The sequence below is a fragment of the Pan troglodytes genome, chromosome 5 (genome assembly GCF_028858775.2).
Source record: "Pan troglodytes isolate AG18354 chromosome 5, NHGRI_mPanTro3-v2.0_pri, whole genome shotgun sequence".
Lineage (NCBI taxonomy): Eukaryota > Metazoa > Chordata > Mammalia > Primates > Hominidae > Pan > Pan troglodytes.
In genome coordinates, this window is record NC_072403.2 from 155,817,099 (window position 1) to 155,835,517 (window position 18,419).

Below are 18,419 nucleotides of genomic sequence, written 5' to 3' on the forward strand. Positions count from 1 at the left end.
TGAGCAAAATGAGAATTAAGTCTGAGTTCAAAAACTTGATAAGATGTTGGTAAATAACTTCTAGATGGTGATAGTACAAACAAGATCCTAATAAACAAACAAACAAACCCAAAACAAAAATCTTTTGGTTATCTCTTCTACTAGAAGAAGGTAGGCTTTTTATAGATGGGAGCTTTTCTTGGCTATATTTAGCAGATTGAAGATATCTAACCTATTGAGTCAAGCCTAGCCCCTGACTGCGTCTACATGGAGATGGAGTGAGGTGGTAGAGGTAGAGGATGCCAATAAAACGTTCTCAACTGAAACAGGAAGAAGTCCAGAGAAGCTATGGAAAAAGCAAAAGCCAATGAATGTGAGCCTTGGAGAGCCACAGAGGACTGAGAGATGCTGAACTACCAAGGGGGAAGGGATGACTCTGATGAGCAGGGAGCTGGGATCTGTCACCACAGAAGTGCTTCATCTCTCACAGGTCTGGGGCCCCTTCCACCATTGGCCTTCCTCATCCATACAGCACGGAAGCAAGGGGCTGGGACAGCCAGGATCCCCACGAAAGGGCCAAAGGCCTTCTTCCAGATGGGTCATCCAGTATAGTACCCACCAGGGGGAACGGAGGAAAAGAAATATTGTTGCAGACTCTTGGATCTTTGACATGCCTCCTCACCTCTCCCCACCATACGCATTGTATTTTTAAATAGAAACAGTCACAAAAAAATAGACAAATGTCTACAAGTAAAATAGATGTGCGCATTGAGAAAGGCAAGGGTTAAGTCCAGGCCTGGTTCTCAAGCTGAGATGGGACCGCCTTGTTTGAAGAGGACTATTTGTGAATGAAGACTCTCAGGAGTCTGGTGGGGAATGAGGGGTGGAGAGCAATTCCCAAAATCCAGACAAGAGCCTTTGGTATTAGGGGAAGATTTTCTAATTGTTACAGTCAGGAATGGGGATCATTCCTTTATGATAGCTGAAAATACATCCCCCTCCTCACTCCCTAGAAACCCTTGAGTCTCGCCTTTAGGCCCTTTTAGGGTCTGCTTCTATAGCTGATGGCGGTGATCTCTTTTCCTGGGACTCTTAAGTGTAGGACATGGAGGAACCAGAACTCTAATTAGCAGCAGGACCTATTATTTTTCCAATAAGGTTAACATTCAAGGGAAAGAAAAGCCTGTTTCTTTCTCAGGAAGTGTGTGAGGATATAGGCTCACATTGAGAAGAGAAATGTGAAAAGCATATTAGTTACATTGACCATGGGATGCCTGGTTTGTGAGTGAAAATCACTGGAATGACCTTGAAGGATCTGAGATCTAGAAAGGATGCTCAAGACTTGGGTGGACTGTTTGATCCTAAAATAACATATCACTAAATAAAGAGAAAAAGGCCTTGAAGTACAGATAACTACATGGGAGCAGGGTATCTTGACACTGGATTTATAGATGACCTCATTGTTTATTTTTTGAATATCTGCACTTTCTAAAGTTTGATAATGACTACTTAGGCTGAGTCTAGGAGTATACCCGGTTGACAAATGGAGGAGGCATATTGCAGAGGCAGAGGGGAGAACAGAGAAGAGCTCGGAGTCATGAAGCATCACAGGGCATTGTGGAACACGTGGTGCAGCCTGGCTGGGATGGGCAGGAGAGGGGCCTGTGTCAGAAAACCAATAACAGGGATAGCGCACCTGGCAGGGGACACTGGGTTTATCCTGCAGGGAACTGGGAGCCAGTGAAAGTGAGGATGTCCCATCTACAGAGGAATTGCAGAGGAAAAAGTTACATATAATCACTTATCCCTCCCCCATGGGTAACTCAGTTACCTGGAGAGAACAGCAGATTGAAAGGTACTGTTCTGAAATGCTAACTGGTTCTTTTTACATGAGATGAACCCAAGACCAAATCGGATTACCCTAGACACAAATTTGATGGGCAGTTTTAAAGTAACGTGCAGTATTTTTTTCAAGCTCGATGTAGAAATATCCAGAACTTATAGTAAACTGTGTACATGCATGGTTATGTGAGAAAAGTGAAGCTGCTGCACCTGTTCCCAAGCTCACTCCACTTCCTCCAGAAGCATGCCTGTCTGCCTCTCGGGACACAGGCCGTATTTTATTAGACACAATTATTTCAAGAAGCTTGAGAATTTTCTCTTTGCCTTTCCATGTCATGTCCAATAAATTCAAAGGATGCAAAGCAAATTGTTCATCCAGGAATAGTTAATTTGAGAAATAAAAATATTTATCACTGGTCCTTTAAGATTATCCTGATTCTTGATTTTTTCTTTTTAAACTGATTAACATTTCATCAGGTTTCCATTTTAAAAGAAAATGGCACTGAAGAGACAAGGCAAGTTTTCCAAGTGACAACACTGGCTTTTCTGAAAGGGGAAAGGAATGTTAAGGAAATGGGGGAGAAAGCTTAAAAAGAGTGGAACACTAGCAAGCAGGGCCTCTTCTCCTTTTCACCTTAAGTCTTTTTTCTCTCCCATTCACAGCTTTAGGTCCTTTGTTTGTTTAACAAACCATTACAATCATACCCAGTTCAATGGGGGAGGAATGTGAACTCTCTGAGTAGCTGTCCTTGCAATCCACATGTGTGGTCCATCCCCCAGCTCATCCGCAGGCAGCTTTCATGTGCTGCTCTGCGCTCCCCATCGCCCCGGAGGCCGGCACCTTGCTCACAATAAGCCTCAATTTCCCACCGCTGCCTGCTCGCAGCTCCTCCCCAGCAGCTGAGAGCAATGTCTCAAGTGGCTCTTCCTCCCCTGCTTGCCTTGCAATCATACTGTCCACCCTGCTTTGGCTGGCCCCCTTCAGCTCCTGAGACAGACAAGGCCTGCTGTGTTAGCCACCCCCCACCTGTTCGCAGCCCATGGACTCGCCACTGAATACTTGGGCAGACACATTCCAGGATCTTCCTGGCTAGCACTCCTAGTCTTCTAATGTCAGACGCACTGTAAACAGAAGATACAGGCAAGACGCTCCCCCACCCCACCCCAACTCCCAGCCCTAACTAGAACTGCTAGGTCCTAGTAGATATGTTGGCCCTGTTGGGATTAATTTCAATTTCTTGGTCAATAAATCCAAATATTTAGTGACAATATTGTATTTCAGTAGGAGTCGGAATACTATTTAATAAACTATTTCAGTTGAGCTCATAAAGCTCTCTCATGCTATTCCAATAATTTCCATCTCATAGCCCTAAGAGATAGGTAGAAGGGCATCATTGTCCCCATTTGACAAATGAGGAAACTGAGGCTCAGAGGATTTAAGTTTACTGCCCATCAGCGTGGACTAATGACATACTGCAAGTAATACACTGTCCTAAGCAAAACGCCTAGCACAGAGTGAGTGCCCCAAAGGCATTAGCTTCAATTAATATCATTATTGGTGATGATGATAATGATGATGAACAGAGGTTGCTCCCAGGTGTTCTGAACTAAGCCAAGTGCTCTTTCAACTTACGCTTTGCCATCCCTTCTAGCCACACTGTCTACACGAGCAGTGAAGTTCAGCAACTGCTTTACAACAGTGTTTTCAAATAAAGCCTCAGGAAGTATGGCTGGATTGCCTCATGTGGCTGGGATGCGACCAGCATCTTTCCCAGGCTTATCTCTCAGTCGACATCTGCCACAAAGACAGGACAACCTCTTACACATCTTATGTACACAAGTTAGGAGTGTTGGCAGGGGCAGCTTTCTTCTTTTGAACTGACAGGGTTGTCAGCAGAAAATTCCATAGATCTATGTGTATTAGTAGGCTGCGGATGTGGGGCAGCAGAGGTCATGAAAAGTTGCTAACTGCATCATCCAATTCCCTGAAACACATGTGCACTGAGCTTTAAAAAATGAAAGGGCTAAAAGAACCCTGTTCTCGGGTATTCTGCAGTTTGTGGAGGAAATGTGTTTATTGTCCACTAGAACCTTTTTGAAGTACCCTGAACCTCCAGCATGTTCTTGCCTATGATGTGTTTCCAAGCAATCGTTAATAAACATGCCCAACTAGAAATAATCTTAAAACATGCGCACCTACTGAGTGACAGGGAACATCTGCTGCGAGGCAGGGACCGAGTCCTCCCAGAAGTTTGTCTGAAGATTCAAACCTGTGAGAAGAGACCTTGTACATCGTCAGGGAATGAAGCTAGGAAAACATTCCTCCCTTATGTTACCCCCTGAACTTCACTTCTAGAGCACACACACGACTGGCGATGTGCACAGATTTTCTAGTGTTTTTTCATGCATTTTAATAGATGATCTTTAAGCACTCATATCCTTTGTCCTACTTGCAACTGGATTAAGAAAAACTCTCAACTTTTCCCCTGCTTTATGCAAGTGGAAAAAAAAGAACACATGAAATTGCTTACATAATATATTCAAAACAGCACTCAGAGGAAATGGTATTTTTTTAAAACCAACAGTATTAAAATACCATAAAACAGGTATGCAAATCTATGCAATAACAGAACCTAAAACAAATTCTGAATTGAAAGAAAGTCAGCAAATAACCAGTTGGCACTCAACAAAGGAGATTCATATAAACAAAGATTTATCAAATTTGCAGTGCAAGAAGGTTGAAGTCTCCAAGTTGAATACTGAATTAAATGGTTACTAAACCTGGCTATGCATTAGAATCAGCATGGAAAACTTTTAAAAATACAGATTCCTGGGTGGCCACAGGGCAAATCAGTACAGACTAAAACAGCATCACTGGGACCCCAGAAATTTACGTTTTTACCAAATCTACAGAAGCCAAGTCTACAGCCAGCTTTGTGCCACTGAACCCTGATGAGCATTTGGAAACCAGCATTTCCGTTCACCAAGTAATTACCAAACTTGGCTTCTTCCTACCAAGGCTATTCCAACCAACTGATCCTCTTACAGGCAAAGCTTTTCAGGATTTTCTTAACTAGTACAAAGGCAAATCTGCTATGGAACAAAGCCAATTAATATCTCGCCTAAGTGATTTATTCACTTGCCTATTTTCTTCTGTGAATTTGATCAAAAAGGCTATGTCCATTTATTTTGTATGAGAACATCCTTTTAAGTTAAAAATGGAAAAACCAAGGCCGTTTTTGGACAACTGTTTTTAACGATAATGCATCACAATACAGGAAAGTACTGGAGGTGAGCAGGTTATTTGTCTGAGTCATTTAGGGAAATTGTTTCCAACATATTCCTTGTTTTGCTTGTATAAACACTTTACAAATCATCTTTATGGTCCATCTCTTTCCTCAAAATGCTCAACATTTATTGTGCTGGTTTAATTGGGTGGTCTCCAAAGGCTTGTATAAAAATTTTTTTGAAAGAGCTTTAAAAAGACATTAAAGCAAAAGAGTAAAATTCTTCTGGATGATTCTTCCTTTGCACCTACCCATCTCACAAACGGACAATACCAATTTATGTATTCAAAGAGGCAGGGGTTCTTCTGCTTCCCAGGAAAGGGTGCACATAACGTGAGGTACGCAAACCAGGCAGTGAAGTAGCTTAGCTTCATTGTCAAAATATTCAAATTATCACAAAAAGAAAGCGATTCCTTTCTGAATTCAACAATACTCCTTGGCCTCCAAGGGCTCACACAGGAGCTTATTCTTAAGCTGTTCAATGTAAGCAGCACTCGTGAAAGAGGAGAACTCTGGCAGGGAGGAGATCAAATCCCTCAGCTTTTCCCACCTGCCATCTCTGCGCCAGTCTAATGCTTAAATAGTTAACAATGCAACAGAGAGCCCAAGGCAGGCCTGGTCTGGGGGGAAAATCATGTGCAGTATATGACGATTTAATAAAGCAGAGAAGAGACAGGAAAAATAACACATCTCAGTTTGACAGGATGCTACTTGCAGATTGCTTTTCAGGTCAGAATTTAGATTTCTAAAGCAGAGGGAAAAAAGGGTTTTCATACGTCAATTATTCTTTTTTAAGTATGTGGTTAAAAATGACCCTATAAAATTAAACAATCCTAAAGATAAATGTTTCCGAGTTCCAGAGTAACAAGAAGAATCACATTTTTGTGGGAGTGAAGACTGGCAGATGGTAAACAGATTAGTTAATTGTTTTAAATGAAGGGGGAAATATTTTTTGGAAAGTTTGTTTATTCGTTGATGACAAAAACCAAAGTTTCATAGAGTGTATGAGTTCCAGGATGTGTTTTTGCTGTCACAATATGTTTTTCTAGGCATTTGCTTCTGAGAACAGCATTTAAGAACCCGTCTTTTTCTCTCTTAATGAACTGGTTTAGCCGCCTGCTGGGCATTCACTGAAACCCACATTGAACAAAGGGATTTCCTTCCAGTTTCAGCTCATTCACTTCTAGCGACTCCTGGTTTTACTTAAGCAAATTCTCCAAACTGACTTTTTTATTTCTAATGATTTGAGTGGGAAAGAATTGGGCAACCCTCAAACACTGGGAAGTCTGCCCTGGTTTTCAGTGAAAGAATCCTCTAGGCTGAAGATGTACAAGGTTTGTTTTTGAAAAGCCTCTCGAATATGTTTTATTTTATTTTCCAGATGGAAAGGAGCCCACCTGATTTGGTAGATTACAGACAACTAAATCTTATTTCAGCAAGATGGATCATGGTCAACAATGAGATTATTTCTTTGAAATGAAGCCTGAGTGGGATATTCAGATTCACCTCCAGGCAATGATGTCATTTTAAAGGTGACACTGGGGGGCATGGTATGAAGGGGTTGCTGGAAGTTGGAATAGATTTGTGGGCCTGGCAGCTGGTCTTCTACCTTCTCACATTATACATGATCTCCCTGGGGGACGCCATGCACAACCCAAGGTTACAATTACTCCTTGAAGTCAGAAGCCTCCCAAATCTCTATCTTCAATCCTGAACTTTCTTTCAAATTCCAGACTAATACATCTACCTCCCTCCCGCAGCTCTCGGGATACCTTGCAGTGCCCCTTCAAGGTCACATGGTGGGGCTTCAAACATTAACCCACAGACTTGCTCCTCCTCCAGCACTGCCTGTTCTAGCTAATGGCACCGCTATGCAATAGCCATCAGAGCTCCCGGATCCTCACCAGGTGATGGCTACTGTTTTAAGAACTTTACCTAATACCTTCAACAACCGCATGAGTAGGTAGCATTAACCCTGTTTGATTAATGGGGAAAGTTATGCTGATTTGCCCATGATCCTACAGCCAGCAAGCAGTTAAGCTTGCTGTAGAATCCAGGGTGCGTGTCAAAAGTCAACCTCTTCCCATGTCACTTCCCAGCCTCTCCAAACTTAGAAGCTCTGCAGTCTAGATTGTTCTCAGAGATTAAGCTTTACAACTTTATTGTCTCTCAAATCTATTTCCTTCTCTTAATTCCCATAGCTACCTGCTGTTTGGGTGATGTTTTGCTTTTATTAGGGCCTCCAAATCAGCATAGCACAACAACTCCAGAATTTTACTTTGTTTGAATTCCCAATGATTCTCCTTTCTAGCTCATTTAAAACAGGTGGCAGGCTTTGTAATCCCTTGTATTTTCATCCAGCTGAAGACAGAAGCATTCTGAAGAAGTCTGTCTTTGTTAACAATATCTAAACCCAGAGAAGAAATTCTGCTGGACTTCTGGGAGGCGAGAAGGAGAAGCAGAGGAGAAGCTGCTAAAATGACACTCTCCCTTCCATCCCCCCATGGCCAACCCCCCATCCCAGGGCCTGATAAGGAGATATGTCAGTCCCCAGCAAGAGAGGCCCTGGCACCCCTCTGTTCCCTAAGGCAATGAGTAGAGTCCTTGGGAAGACAGCTACGTGAAGAGTGTGCCTCGGGAGGCCAGACCTGAGGCAGGAGGTTTCCAGCCCTCACTGGCGGCCCTGGGGCAGACAGCTACAAGGATTCAATAAATCACTACTTTGATAAACTGAAGGTCAGAGGTGGGTTCCTCATCTTCCAGAGGCCATGAAAATCTCCAGGTCCTAGGACACACTCCATGGGGGAAGGGGAAGCACCTAAATCTTACTGACATGAAATTTTCCTCTAGGTTGGCAGAATGGGGACTGGAGTCCATTTTCATTATGGGGAATGAAAACAGTAATGCTTCTTGCATAGTTGACACTCTGAGGTGAAATGCGGACTTGTGGGGCACCTCAAGAAAGTGCAGAATCTTAGAACAGTGCACATCTGTGCTATAGACTAGCTACAACTGCTGGAACTGGAGCCAATCTAGTTTTCAAAAAAGGCCACCGCTTCGTTAGAGAGAGGACCACGGACTCTGCATACGCTCTGGTGACCTAGGGTGGAGGGGCGGGGTGGCGGGGAGGGCAGCAGGCTTATGCTTTAAACCCCTGAGGCAGATAGAGAAGGAAGGAAGGAAACAAGGGCAGATGTTAGAGTATACTCACAAGATTAACTCCTCTGATTCCTATGCAAATACCTAGAAAGGGAGAGACACACAAAGTTATCTTTAAGGTCTTTATCTTGAGCTCTGAATTGCTAAAACAAACAAAAACACCCAAGTAGGGGGGGAACGGAAGTCTACTTGGAAGAGGAAAGAGAGCAGCTGGTGCTGCTGGAGTCATGAGATCCAGGACACCCCCGTTTCCCAAGCCTGGATGTGCCTCCCAGGGTAGCATGCTGGCACGGAGCGGGATGGCTGATTTCCATAAGATGGAAATGATTGCATGCTGGAAACTGAGATGCTTTAGGGGAGAGAAGATTCCTAACCCAAAAGAAAGGATATAAATCTTTAATGTGTCAAATTTGTTGACTGTAAGATGTTGTAGTAATGGTCAGTACTTGCAGCACCAAATGGGCACGTCTAAGGGGTCCGGGCTTTGAAATCAGTCATGTTATCCAAACAAATTCCACTTGAGTTCCGTGGCTGAATGTCTGAGACCTTCAGAAGAAGCTTATAAAGACCCTGCTGGAAACTGAAGAGGATTTTAGATACGCCAAAGATATGCCGGCCATTACGCAGAGACTAGAACTTTTAGTGCTGAGAGCTCTGGCTGGGAGAACCTCACATTCCTAAGAATCAGCAACCAAGGGACCCCATTTTTCTGCCAAATAGGCACACTATTAAATCTGATGGGCATGTCAAGGGGGAAGATGACCTGGGAAAGGAGTTGCCCGGGGAGCAAGTGCCCTGTTGCAGAGGCAGAGATTGCCAAGATGGTCTCCTTGGGGTTTGAGGCACAAAGCCCCCTCTATCTATTTTAGTTATAAGGAGGTGGGAATGCTGTGTTAAATTGTACCCAAGAAGATAACTCACAAGGCAAGGAACACGGAAGCTAGGGTGTGTTGGGCAAGTAAGCAGAGGTTGCTTGCTTCACCGAAAGTGGGGCTGCTCTGGTCTCACAAGGGTCTAGCCTTGGTTGGCACATGCTTCCCTTGTCACACCAGACAGGTGAGACCAAGAAGGGAAGACAGAAAGAGACCCCACCACTTAACATGGGCAAATACCTACAGGAGGCTACTTTCCAATCTGTGGTGCCCAGAAACTTGGCAGGGATAGGGGGGTTGCATGGGGAGGGATGCTAGAGAATGGAGAACGAGTTCACTCTATTGGCCCAAACTCAATTTTCATGTGGCTTCCTTTAAACAAACCACAAGCTTAGTGAGTCAGTTAGGTCAGTGTAGAGAGATATTTCCGCATGCTAGAGGCAGATCCATATTGGTTCCCCAGTCTGTTTTTGGACGGTTCCCCTTCATTCTAATCACAATGCTGCTGCCAGGCTGATTCTTCTAACATGCAAATATGTTCCTGTCACTTGCCTGTTTGGAATTCTTCAATGGTCCCATTAGGTTTCTGTCGACTGCAACGAAAAGTCTTGTCTAATCAGAACCACTGAAAGTTTTTAATCAGGAGAGCAATATGTTCAGGCTTGTGTTATAGAAAGAAACTGAGAGAGCAGACATACAGATTATCCTCCTGGATTTATCAGTTATATACATTAAAATGGCCAAACAGTAATTCAAATAGCAAAACAAACAAAAAACCCAACTGTGCACACACACACACCAAAAAATAAGTACAATAACTGAACTCTGAAGTTCAGTATAAAACTGTTCACAGAGCATTCTAAATCTTCCCTGACTCAGAACAACATCTTCGTGCACTCTGATTTGAATATGTGGGGCAAATGAGAACCATTTTAGGGAAACAACATAAGATGACTATGATCTTAATGCGGTTTCAATTTACATGGTGATTGTGTGTTTTATGAACCACCTCTAATTCCTACTGCTGGAACAAAAAGGGAAAAATTACCTTGGTAAATGCCACATCATGGATCAATTAAGTTATTCCCCAAATAAAGTATTCTTTTTTATAGTATAAGCATGCATAATTTCTAGCATTTTAAACATTGATAGAGAAATGTATTTTCTTTTCTAATTTTAATATTTAACACTCCTATGTTATGATCCCCGCCTCCCTTCATCCCCCACTGCTTTCATTTTAATTTTTTGTTTGTTTGTTCATGGAGGGAAGTAAGGAAACTTTAATGATATTCCTTAGATAATACATTTTCTTACCTAAAAGTGGTACAATAATGGGTTTTACTCTACCTCAGTCCACTATGCAACATGCATACTCTACTTAATACTAGGTTGTGTTCCTACAGTTAGTTAAAAAACCAACCAGCTGGTAGTATTTTTTTAGATCCAACCTAAGAAAGACAGTGTGGTCTAGTGTACAGGGCACTGGCTTTGGAGTCAGATGGGTCTAAGTTCGAATGCTGGCTCTGCTGCTTGGAAGGTGTGTAACTTTAGGTAAGTTGCATAACTTCTCTAAGCCTCAGTCTCAGTCACCATAAAATGGGGATATCTATGTATCTTGCAGAGCTGATATACGGTTATGCGTTACACGTGTACATACAGAGGCAAAGTACATGTACGAAGTAGATGTGGCCTGTGAATAAGTGTTAGGGCTGATTTTACACGATGGGTAAGCTCACAATTAGGAAACATGAATAACTTCTTTTGGAGTAATATATATATGTATAATGGAAAGTCAGAGTATAAATAATGGATTCACTTCAATCATGTTTCTTTAATGTGGATCATCATGACACAATTCCATCTCCTAGCATGTGTTTATAAAATAAATTTCTATTATCCCTGTGCTTTCACATTTTCTCATATATTTGAGAAATTCCTAGATTCTTAAGCAGTGTAATCCTATTTAATGTGCTGTTAATGGCAATATCATGTTTAACTAGAGAAAACAGTTACAAATGGGCCTGGCATGAACTAGTCCTACAGGTGCCATAAAGTTACCCAAATGGTATAATGAAGTGATGAGGGCATTTGGGGATTCTGCTACATTTTTTTCCTTCTGAACGTGTTGGTGGGGGTAGTGGACTAGTTTTAATTCGAATCGTTTGGAGAACAGGAATCCAAGCACACGACCTAATATTCTCCTAGTTAGCCTTCGGCCTGAGGCAGCTGTGGACAGCCTTCCTAGAAGTCAGTCTCAAGATAAAGAATAGAGCGGGAAGTGGTTTATCTAGTGGGAGGTTTGCAGGGGGAATTGAATGTAAGATGGGATATAAGAAAACTTACAAAAACAACTGGAATTTTTAAAAAATACACCATTATGACCATCAAGGACATTTTGCAAAAAAAAAAAAAAAAAAAAAAAAAAAAAAAAACAGTCTGGAGAGAGGCCAAGAGTTATGGTTAAGCAACAGCACTGCAGCTGCAAAACAAGCGAGGGCTGCTTTAGGGTGACATGGCCTTGAACCTAGAGTTAATGTATGGGACAGGGAAAAACAACAAACATGTTAGATATGAAATTTAAGGCTGGGATTTGGAATCATTATCTTGAAATAGGCAGTTCAAACAAATCCTAATCTTTACATGAGTGGTAGAAAATAAGAAATAAAAACTTCTGATGTATAATGGGGACCCTGCCAACCATGAATTCCCTCAAATAAACACTGGTTGAGTGACATAACCTATTTCACAACTCTAGAAAATTTGGCAAGCTGAGAATCATCTCATATTATGATTTTAGGAGAGTGGTTTAGAGACTCTGAATTGTAACATATGTTACATTCTGGATATCTGATTCTAAATGGTGGACCCTACCTCAGTTTTTTTTTCCTAATATTTCTTTAAGATAAAACCATTTAAAAACATCTTTTTAAAATATAACAGAAAGAGATCACGAAGTTTCTAGTGAGCAAGTCATGATAAGTAAAAATCAACTGTACAATGCCCATGATTTCTAATTTAAGACAGATAAATAGCAATGATCGTTCTTAGTGTGTCCTCTTGAATTTTTAGAGTGAAAAACAGGCTTTCATTAAGTCCACATCTTAATCCCCCAACTTTATTTTCCCCCTCAAGGCCTGAAGTTCCTCAAATGTAAATTCTCTCACAAAGTCTTTTCTGGGACATAAGCCCCTCTACTGTGGAGGAGGCGAAGGCTCTGGTTTGTGCTGTAATGCGAGGAGAGAATAAGAATACAGAGCCATGACTGATGGCAGGAGCGCTGGGGGGCAGGAGTTGGAGGGTTCCGCATAGACGTATTTACCTTTCTAAGTGAGGTACAGATGAGTTTCAGATGTGACACGAGGCAGCAGCCACATTAGACGTGACAGCAATCCTAAAGGAAAAACAATATCAAAAGTTTTAAAAAAAAAAAAAAGCATCAAGAAAAAACACATTGGTACTATGAATGCTGACATTCACCTAATCAGAATATGAGTTCAAGGATACCAGGGGTCAAAAATCTCTCTCCATCAACATGCTATGCTATAATGCCATATCCCAGCATTCCAGAGGCACACATTTGAGTCCTTAAGGGATCTTTAGTTTTAGAGAGGCTATACAGTGATGTGGTTAAGACCACAGTATGGTGCCAGAAAGCTTAGATTCCAATCTTGGTGCCACCTGGAGCCACTTAGAGACCTCATGCAATTGGTTTTCTCTCTCTACCTCAGCTTCCTCTCCTGTAAAATGGAGATAACGATTACACCCACATCACAAGACCCTTTTGAGAATTAAATAAGCTAATTTGAGATAAATGCTTGACACTGTCTGGTAAGCAGGGAGTATTCATGTATTTGTATTTATTTTTCAGAGACCCCAAGTAAAAATACAGCCTCAAGCAGAAATTACAAGATAATCATGGCTGGGCACAGTGGCTCACACTTGTAATCCCAGCATTTTGAGAGGCCAAGGCAAGAGGAATGCTTGAGGGCAGGAGTTCGAGACCAGCCTGGGCAACATAGCAGGACTCAATCTCTACCAAAAAAAAAAAATTTTTTTTTTAAGTCAGAACCTTTTTAAGAGTGTCAACTAAGAAGAACACTATTCCTTTGGGTAAGGGAAACAAGAACCTCAGCAGGGATGAGGGTGAAGAGGGGGAGGGAAGAAAAGGCCACTAAAAGGCAAAATATGGGGGGAAGAAAACACCCCACTTTGGCTTAACTTCAATTTTTTTTTTTTAAAGTCAAGACCACTATTATCAGCAGAGGCCTGGAGAAAAGAATTTGCTGTGCAGACCCAATCATTCACCTTGAGATAAGGAAAAGGACAGAAACTGGACAGCAAATGATGAGAGGGCAGCAGCGAAATGTTTACAGACTGAAAAGAGATGGAAATATAGCTTTCAGTGAAAATAATGAAGACAGGAAATAGATCAATAACTTAAACCCATCAACCCTCACCTCCACAGATACAAATTCATTACTGATTAGCAGTGCAATCCAACTGGATGAATACTTGAGCACCAACCCTAAGTAACCTCCTTCTCTGAGTAGCCCACATTTGTGCCTTGACCAAAAAGGCTGCTGTTGTGTGTGTTTTTAAAATAACGAAACCATATCAATGTGAATCTTACTAATGCAAAAGGCATAAACTTTTAGGTATAAGCTGAGTTTGGGTTTTTCCTCCTGAATTGAGGTTTTTCCTTGCAGAAAAATGTCTCACTAAAGAAGACAATATGTAATGTTGCAAAGTAAACATTTAAACTACTGAAAATATACTAAGTATTTTAACAACCTCATTAATATACAAATGATTAACTACAAATGATTAGGTATCTAATTATTACAGATGATCTTTATAATAGTCATATCTGATCTTACACAACTGACACATTATTTAATGTTAGATAGTTCTGTATTTCAGAATAGCTTTCTTGCAACTAAATCTAGTGGGTAAGGAGGCTATCTTGTTTTTAACGGCGAGATAAACGTTTATTAGGGCTGCTTTATTTGGTCAGTCTGGGTGGACGGGAAACTGTCTAAGAGGGAAATATCTGGTATTTTTCTACTAGGAAGTTAGCTTACGTAGATTAACACACATGTAAACACAGAGACATAACATATGTCCATCCCCAAACCTATTTTGAGGGTTTGACTCTTAAGTTACTTGAAATTATTCTTCTTGGATATTACAGCAGTCTTCAGTCTGAAGAAAAAGGCTCTTTTCTGAAGAATCACATAGTTGAAGTTATCTGATTCTAGAAGCATAGCAAGAACACAATTTTTAACTGCAGTTACTTCCCTGGCCTGTCTGTAGTTCTTTTTTATTAATGTAGACAAAGATATGCCTCACTGCTGAAAGCTGAAACATCAAATGGAAAAGTGCAGTTTGATTTCCTACATTTCCCTCCACTCTCTGCCTCTCCCTACTTTGGTATTATGTCATACAAAATTACTTCCAGAAACTGGGAGGGTTGAGCAGCCAAGTTATGAAATCTAAGTGCTATGCTTAATGCTTTTTTTTTTTTATCTTCAAGTTAATACTTATGAGGGTGAGAGTCTACCAATGATCAAAGTCATGGTAATTTTTCTGTTTCATGAGAAATCTAAAATCTCAGAATCACAACCCGCTGACCCGACGTTATTTGTACAACCCATACAAATACCCCTTCCTCTACGAGATTCCTCCCGCAATTCACAAATGTGTAAACCTCTATTTTAAATTTTACCTCTACCATTAATCAAAACAGAAGTGCAAATAAGTTTCTTTAAAAATAATCTTGGTAGTGAACATAAAACAAAAATAACATGGAGAGTAAAGTATTAGCCCGTTCCTGTACTTGTCTGCTTACTTACTCCCTCCTACAACACTTTCTAAAAATTTCCATTATGATTTTAAGATGTTATTTTCCCAATAAATGTTGACAACAGTTTCCCACTTCCAGCTCTGGCTTTAAAAAGAAATAGGTTATAAGTTGAGAATAGCTAAGAAATTGGGTTTGTCCCAGTGTTCTGTGAAATCAGACTAGTCAGTGCTTCAGAATCAAAATTTCCCTTAGACTTTTCACTAAGAAGCAAAGCTGTTTGTTTGCCTTTTCTGATAAGGAATTCAAAACATGCAATAGTAGTAAATCTGGTTAAAGAAATTGTCAAGGGAGGTTTTGAGTTTTGCTATTATTTAACATTACATCATAGAATTAAATCATGTAAAATGGCAGCCTTATCCATCTCAATCACTAAATTCGTTCAAGTAAAAGTCTACAAAATTCTAAATGAAAAGCTTTTTCATCTTCTTAATGGAAATATCTAAACATTATGTTGTGGTTTATTTTTAGGAAAGAATAACAGAGAAGAGAGCTTGGATCTGAAAAGAAAAATACCACACACTGGTGATGCTTCCTTCTAGAGGCTGTGGACTGCCTGACAAACTTGCTAAAGCAAAAGAGGGCATAATAGTTCTCTGTAGAGGAAGAATTTTAAAAAGCAATAGCAACAATCAGGTAACAGCAGACCAATCAGGTTCTCCCAAAATTTAGTATTTGCAGTTGAAACTGTGATAAGTAATTACTTTCAAAGGAATGTAGACAGAGCCATCAATCCCCATTCATTCAGCTCGCATTTACTGAGCCAAGAGCTCTGCTAGGCTTGAGATATAAAAATGAATACAACACAGCTGCTTTACTTCCAGCTAAAAGAATACACCTAAATAAAGAGCTACAGGGCCATGTGTTAAGTGCCATAATAGAGGTGTACACAAAGGGCTGGTGGCCAAAGGAAGAAGCCATAAATTCTTCCTGGGAAATCAAGCAAGTGAGGGGAGATGTGAAAGAAGGTATCTCAGAGATGTTTCCTTGTGATAAACTCAAGACTTTTTCTTTAGTGTGTTCTAAAAAGGTGGTAATTTTAAGATTTATCAACTATTATAATGTCAGGCGCTAATCTTGGTCTGCTAGCCAGTTTCTGTTTGACACACACTTCCAGTTACAATATCCCAAGAATATAAATATTTTAAAATAAATATATTATTGTAATATTCCCATGCAATGCACACAATCCAGAATGGCATGAATCGCTGGCTTGAGTGGAACGTAGCTTCCAAGTTCAAAGATGTTTTAAAATATAATGAATGAAAGATGGATTTTAGAGAGTTTCCATATAATATCAATAATGCTTACTGTATCACTGTTTTCTTTCCTCTCAAGGCAAAAATAAAAGAATCACCTGATTGTATCATGGTTAATATTTGTTTTTCTCTACTTCTGTGTTTAAAAAAAGAGGGCGGGTGGAGAATCAACTTCTACTTGACATCATTTATTATGCAGACCATATTCCTACTTATAACATAGTTGTGACAAAACCTCCATTGTTCATTACACACTAGCCCCAAACTTGAGTAATTCTAATGTAAGCATGAGAAACTCCCGTCTCCTTTGGGGTGAATTTCCCAATTCCTCTGTGTTAAATTGAGGTCTAATTTTCCCTGTGCCTGGTTTTCACAAGAAGGTCCATTCCACCCCATGTGCTCCTTTTCAGCTGTCAATAAACAGAGGCAGTGAATTCCCCACGGCTTCACAAAGCTAGTTAGGCAGAGCCATTCATTCCTTCAGGAAAACAGGGCATTGATTTCAGCGAGTTCCCAGGGAGCAGCTGCAACAAAGAGATCAAAGGCCCACCTCTCTTTCCCTCCATTGCTTTCATTAGGCCCAGCCCAGACAAACAGCGACAGGTTTCCTTGAGACAAGGAGAGGGCTCAGCAGACCACCTCATGGTTCAATTCAAATTCATCCGTTTCCTACATTCCAGTGACAGTTCAGAATGCTAACCATGACAAACCAGCACAATCACCCAGCATAATATACTGCTCGCTAGTTCATCCAAGGTCAGAGGGAGAAAACAAGCACGGGGGGAAGTCCTCTGCTTCTAGGGCCTGCTGAGCTTCAATGGCCCCCTGACATTCCATAAATAAACTTCTCCCTCTCACTCTCCCTTTCTTCCTCCATCCTACAACCCTACAAGCGATGGTCTCACTGAACAATCTGCAACTTCTTTCATGTCACCGTACCCAAACTATATGGAAACTTTATTCTCAATCGAATGGTTCGTTCTAATAGCCAGAGGAAGATGGCTATACACGCAGCCTCTATTAGTTCACTGCTGTGCTAAAGCCAGTCGGCTACACCCAATAAGCTACTACAACGTGATGAATTCAGAGCTGCAGTTTCTAGGGTTACCTTAGTAAGGGGTGATCTCCAGAGCTGCAGTTTCTAGGGTTACCCTAAGGGGTGATCTCCAGAGAAAGCAACACAACTTAAAGATGGAGTTAGTTTGCATAAATTCTGTTTGTACAACAAAAGTGTGAACAGAGATATAACAGATTTTTTTGGATCCAGGTAATCAGCCAAACTGGGTAATCCAAGCTCCTGTGTATAAATGAGTTCTGTGTTTGTTGGGGTGAGGACGGTTAGTCAAGGAGAGAGGAGAGAGCAAGAGGGACTATGAAAGAAAATGAATTACTCTGACTGGTTACCTACACGGAACAAATATAACTAAGAGGTTTCCAAATTCACCATTGAATTCTGAATTGCTTATTTCACACCTTCATGAAACCCTATAACAAAATGCCTTCATTTCATTGTGCTCCATTCCATTTGTCACTAATCCTGAGTACACATGGGAATCGATGGGTTAAGTTTCAAAATTGTGAAACCAAAAAGAAAATAAACAATATTGGAACGAAAGGTATGAACCCACTCGGTGAGGCAGAACACAACCTTCCCACGTGCCCACAGGCGTCAGTACTGACCTCGGTGGTGGGGTTGGGGGGGAGGTCACCAGTGACCTCCAGGGCCATCTATTCACCAATTACTCACCTTGGACTGTCAAAGATGCTATTTTGTATAGAGAGCTGAACAGCCCTCAAGGAGAAAAGACATTCCCTTATATTCAAATTAGGACAGAAATGGACTTTGCATATACAGAACTCTCAACTGCACAGGAAAGGTAGCTTGTGACAAAAATGGTGTGACAATTAATTAGGAACCTTAAAGCTAACTCTGGCATTGACTTGCTTTGGGCCTAGGGGACACATTTAACCCCTCTGTCTTCCCACTCTTCCAAAATCATGACAGAAATATCTGTGAAGAATTCCTTGACGCAGTACTATGAAATAACCATTCCTCAAAAACGATGTATCTCATCAAAGAAACCTAGGCTTATGAGTAGAACTTCCTTATATAATGATCACCCTGTAACTCAGCAGAGGTTCTCTGGAAACTTGCTACATT

At 41.0% G+C, this 18,419-nt stretch overlaps 2 protein-coding genes across 51 annotated transcripts in view; one reads left to right on the forward strand and one right to left on the reverse strand.

Moving 5' to 3' along the window:
- Positions 1-9,900, forward strand: part of ZC2HC1B (zinc finger C2HC-type containing 1B) — a 101,589-nt gene extending 91,689 nt beyond the window's left edge. The window contains exons 9-11 of the transcript XR_010158219.1: positions 6,490-6,640; positions 6,869-7,015; positions 7,470-9,900. The gene's annotated coding sequence lies outside the window, so the exon portion shown is untranslated. The remainder of the gene's footprint in view (positions 1-6,489; positions 6,641-6,868; positions 7,016-7,469) is intronic.
- The window catches only part of PLAGL1 (PLAG1 like zinc finger 1), a 124,334-nt gene that overhangs the window by 16,128 nt on the left and 89,787 nt on the right, over positions 1-18,419 (reverse strand). For 8 of the 50 annotated variants that reach the window (XM_016956424.4, XM_063813532.1, XM_063813553.1 and 5 more), the window contains 3 exons: positions 12,459-12,530; positions 8,320-8,351; positions 4,018-4,091 (listed from right to left, as the gene is read on the reverse strand). Coding sequence is in view for 4 of the 50 variants with exons in the window: in XM_063813540.1 (XP_063669610.1) it covers positions 4,022-4,038 (17 nt within the window). In the remaining 46 variants the exon portion in view is untranslated. Of the gene's footprint in view, positions 1-4,017; positions 4,106-8,319; positions 8,352-9,691; positions 9,765-12,458; positions 12,531-18,419 lie in introns of all 50 variants that reach the window. The other 42 variants (XM_063813528.1, XM_063813552.1, XM_063813529.1 and 39 more) reach the window with 14 other exon arrangements.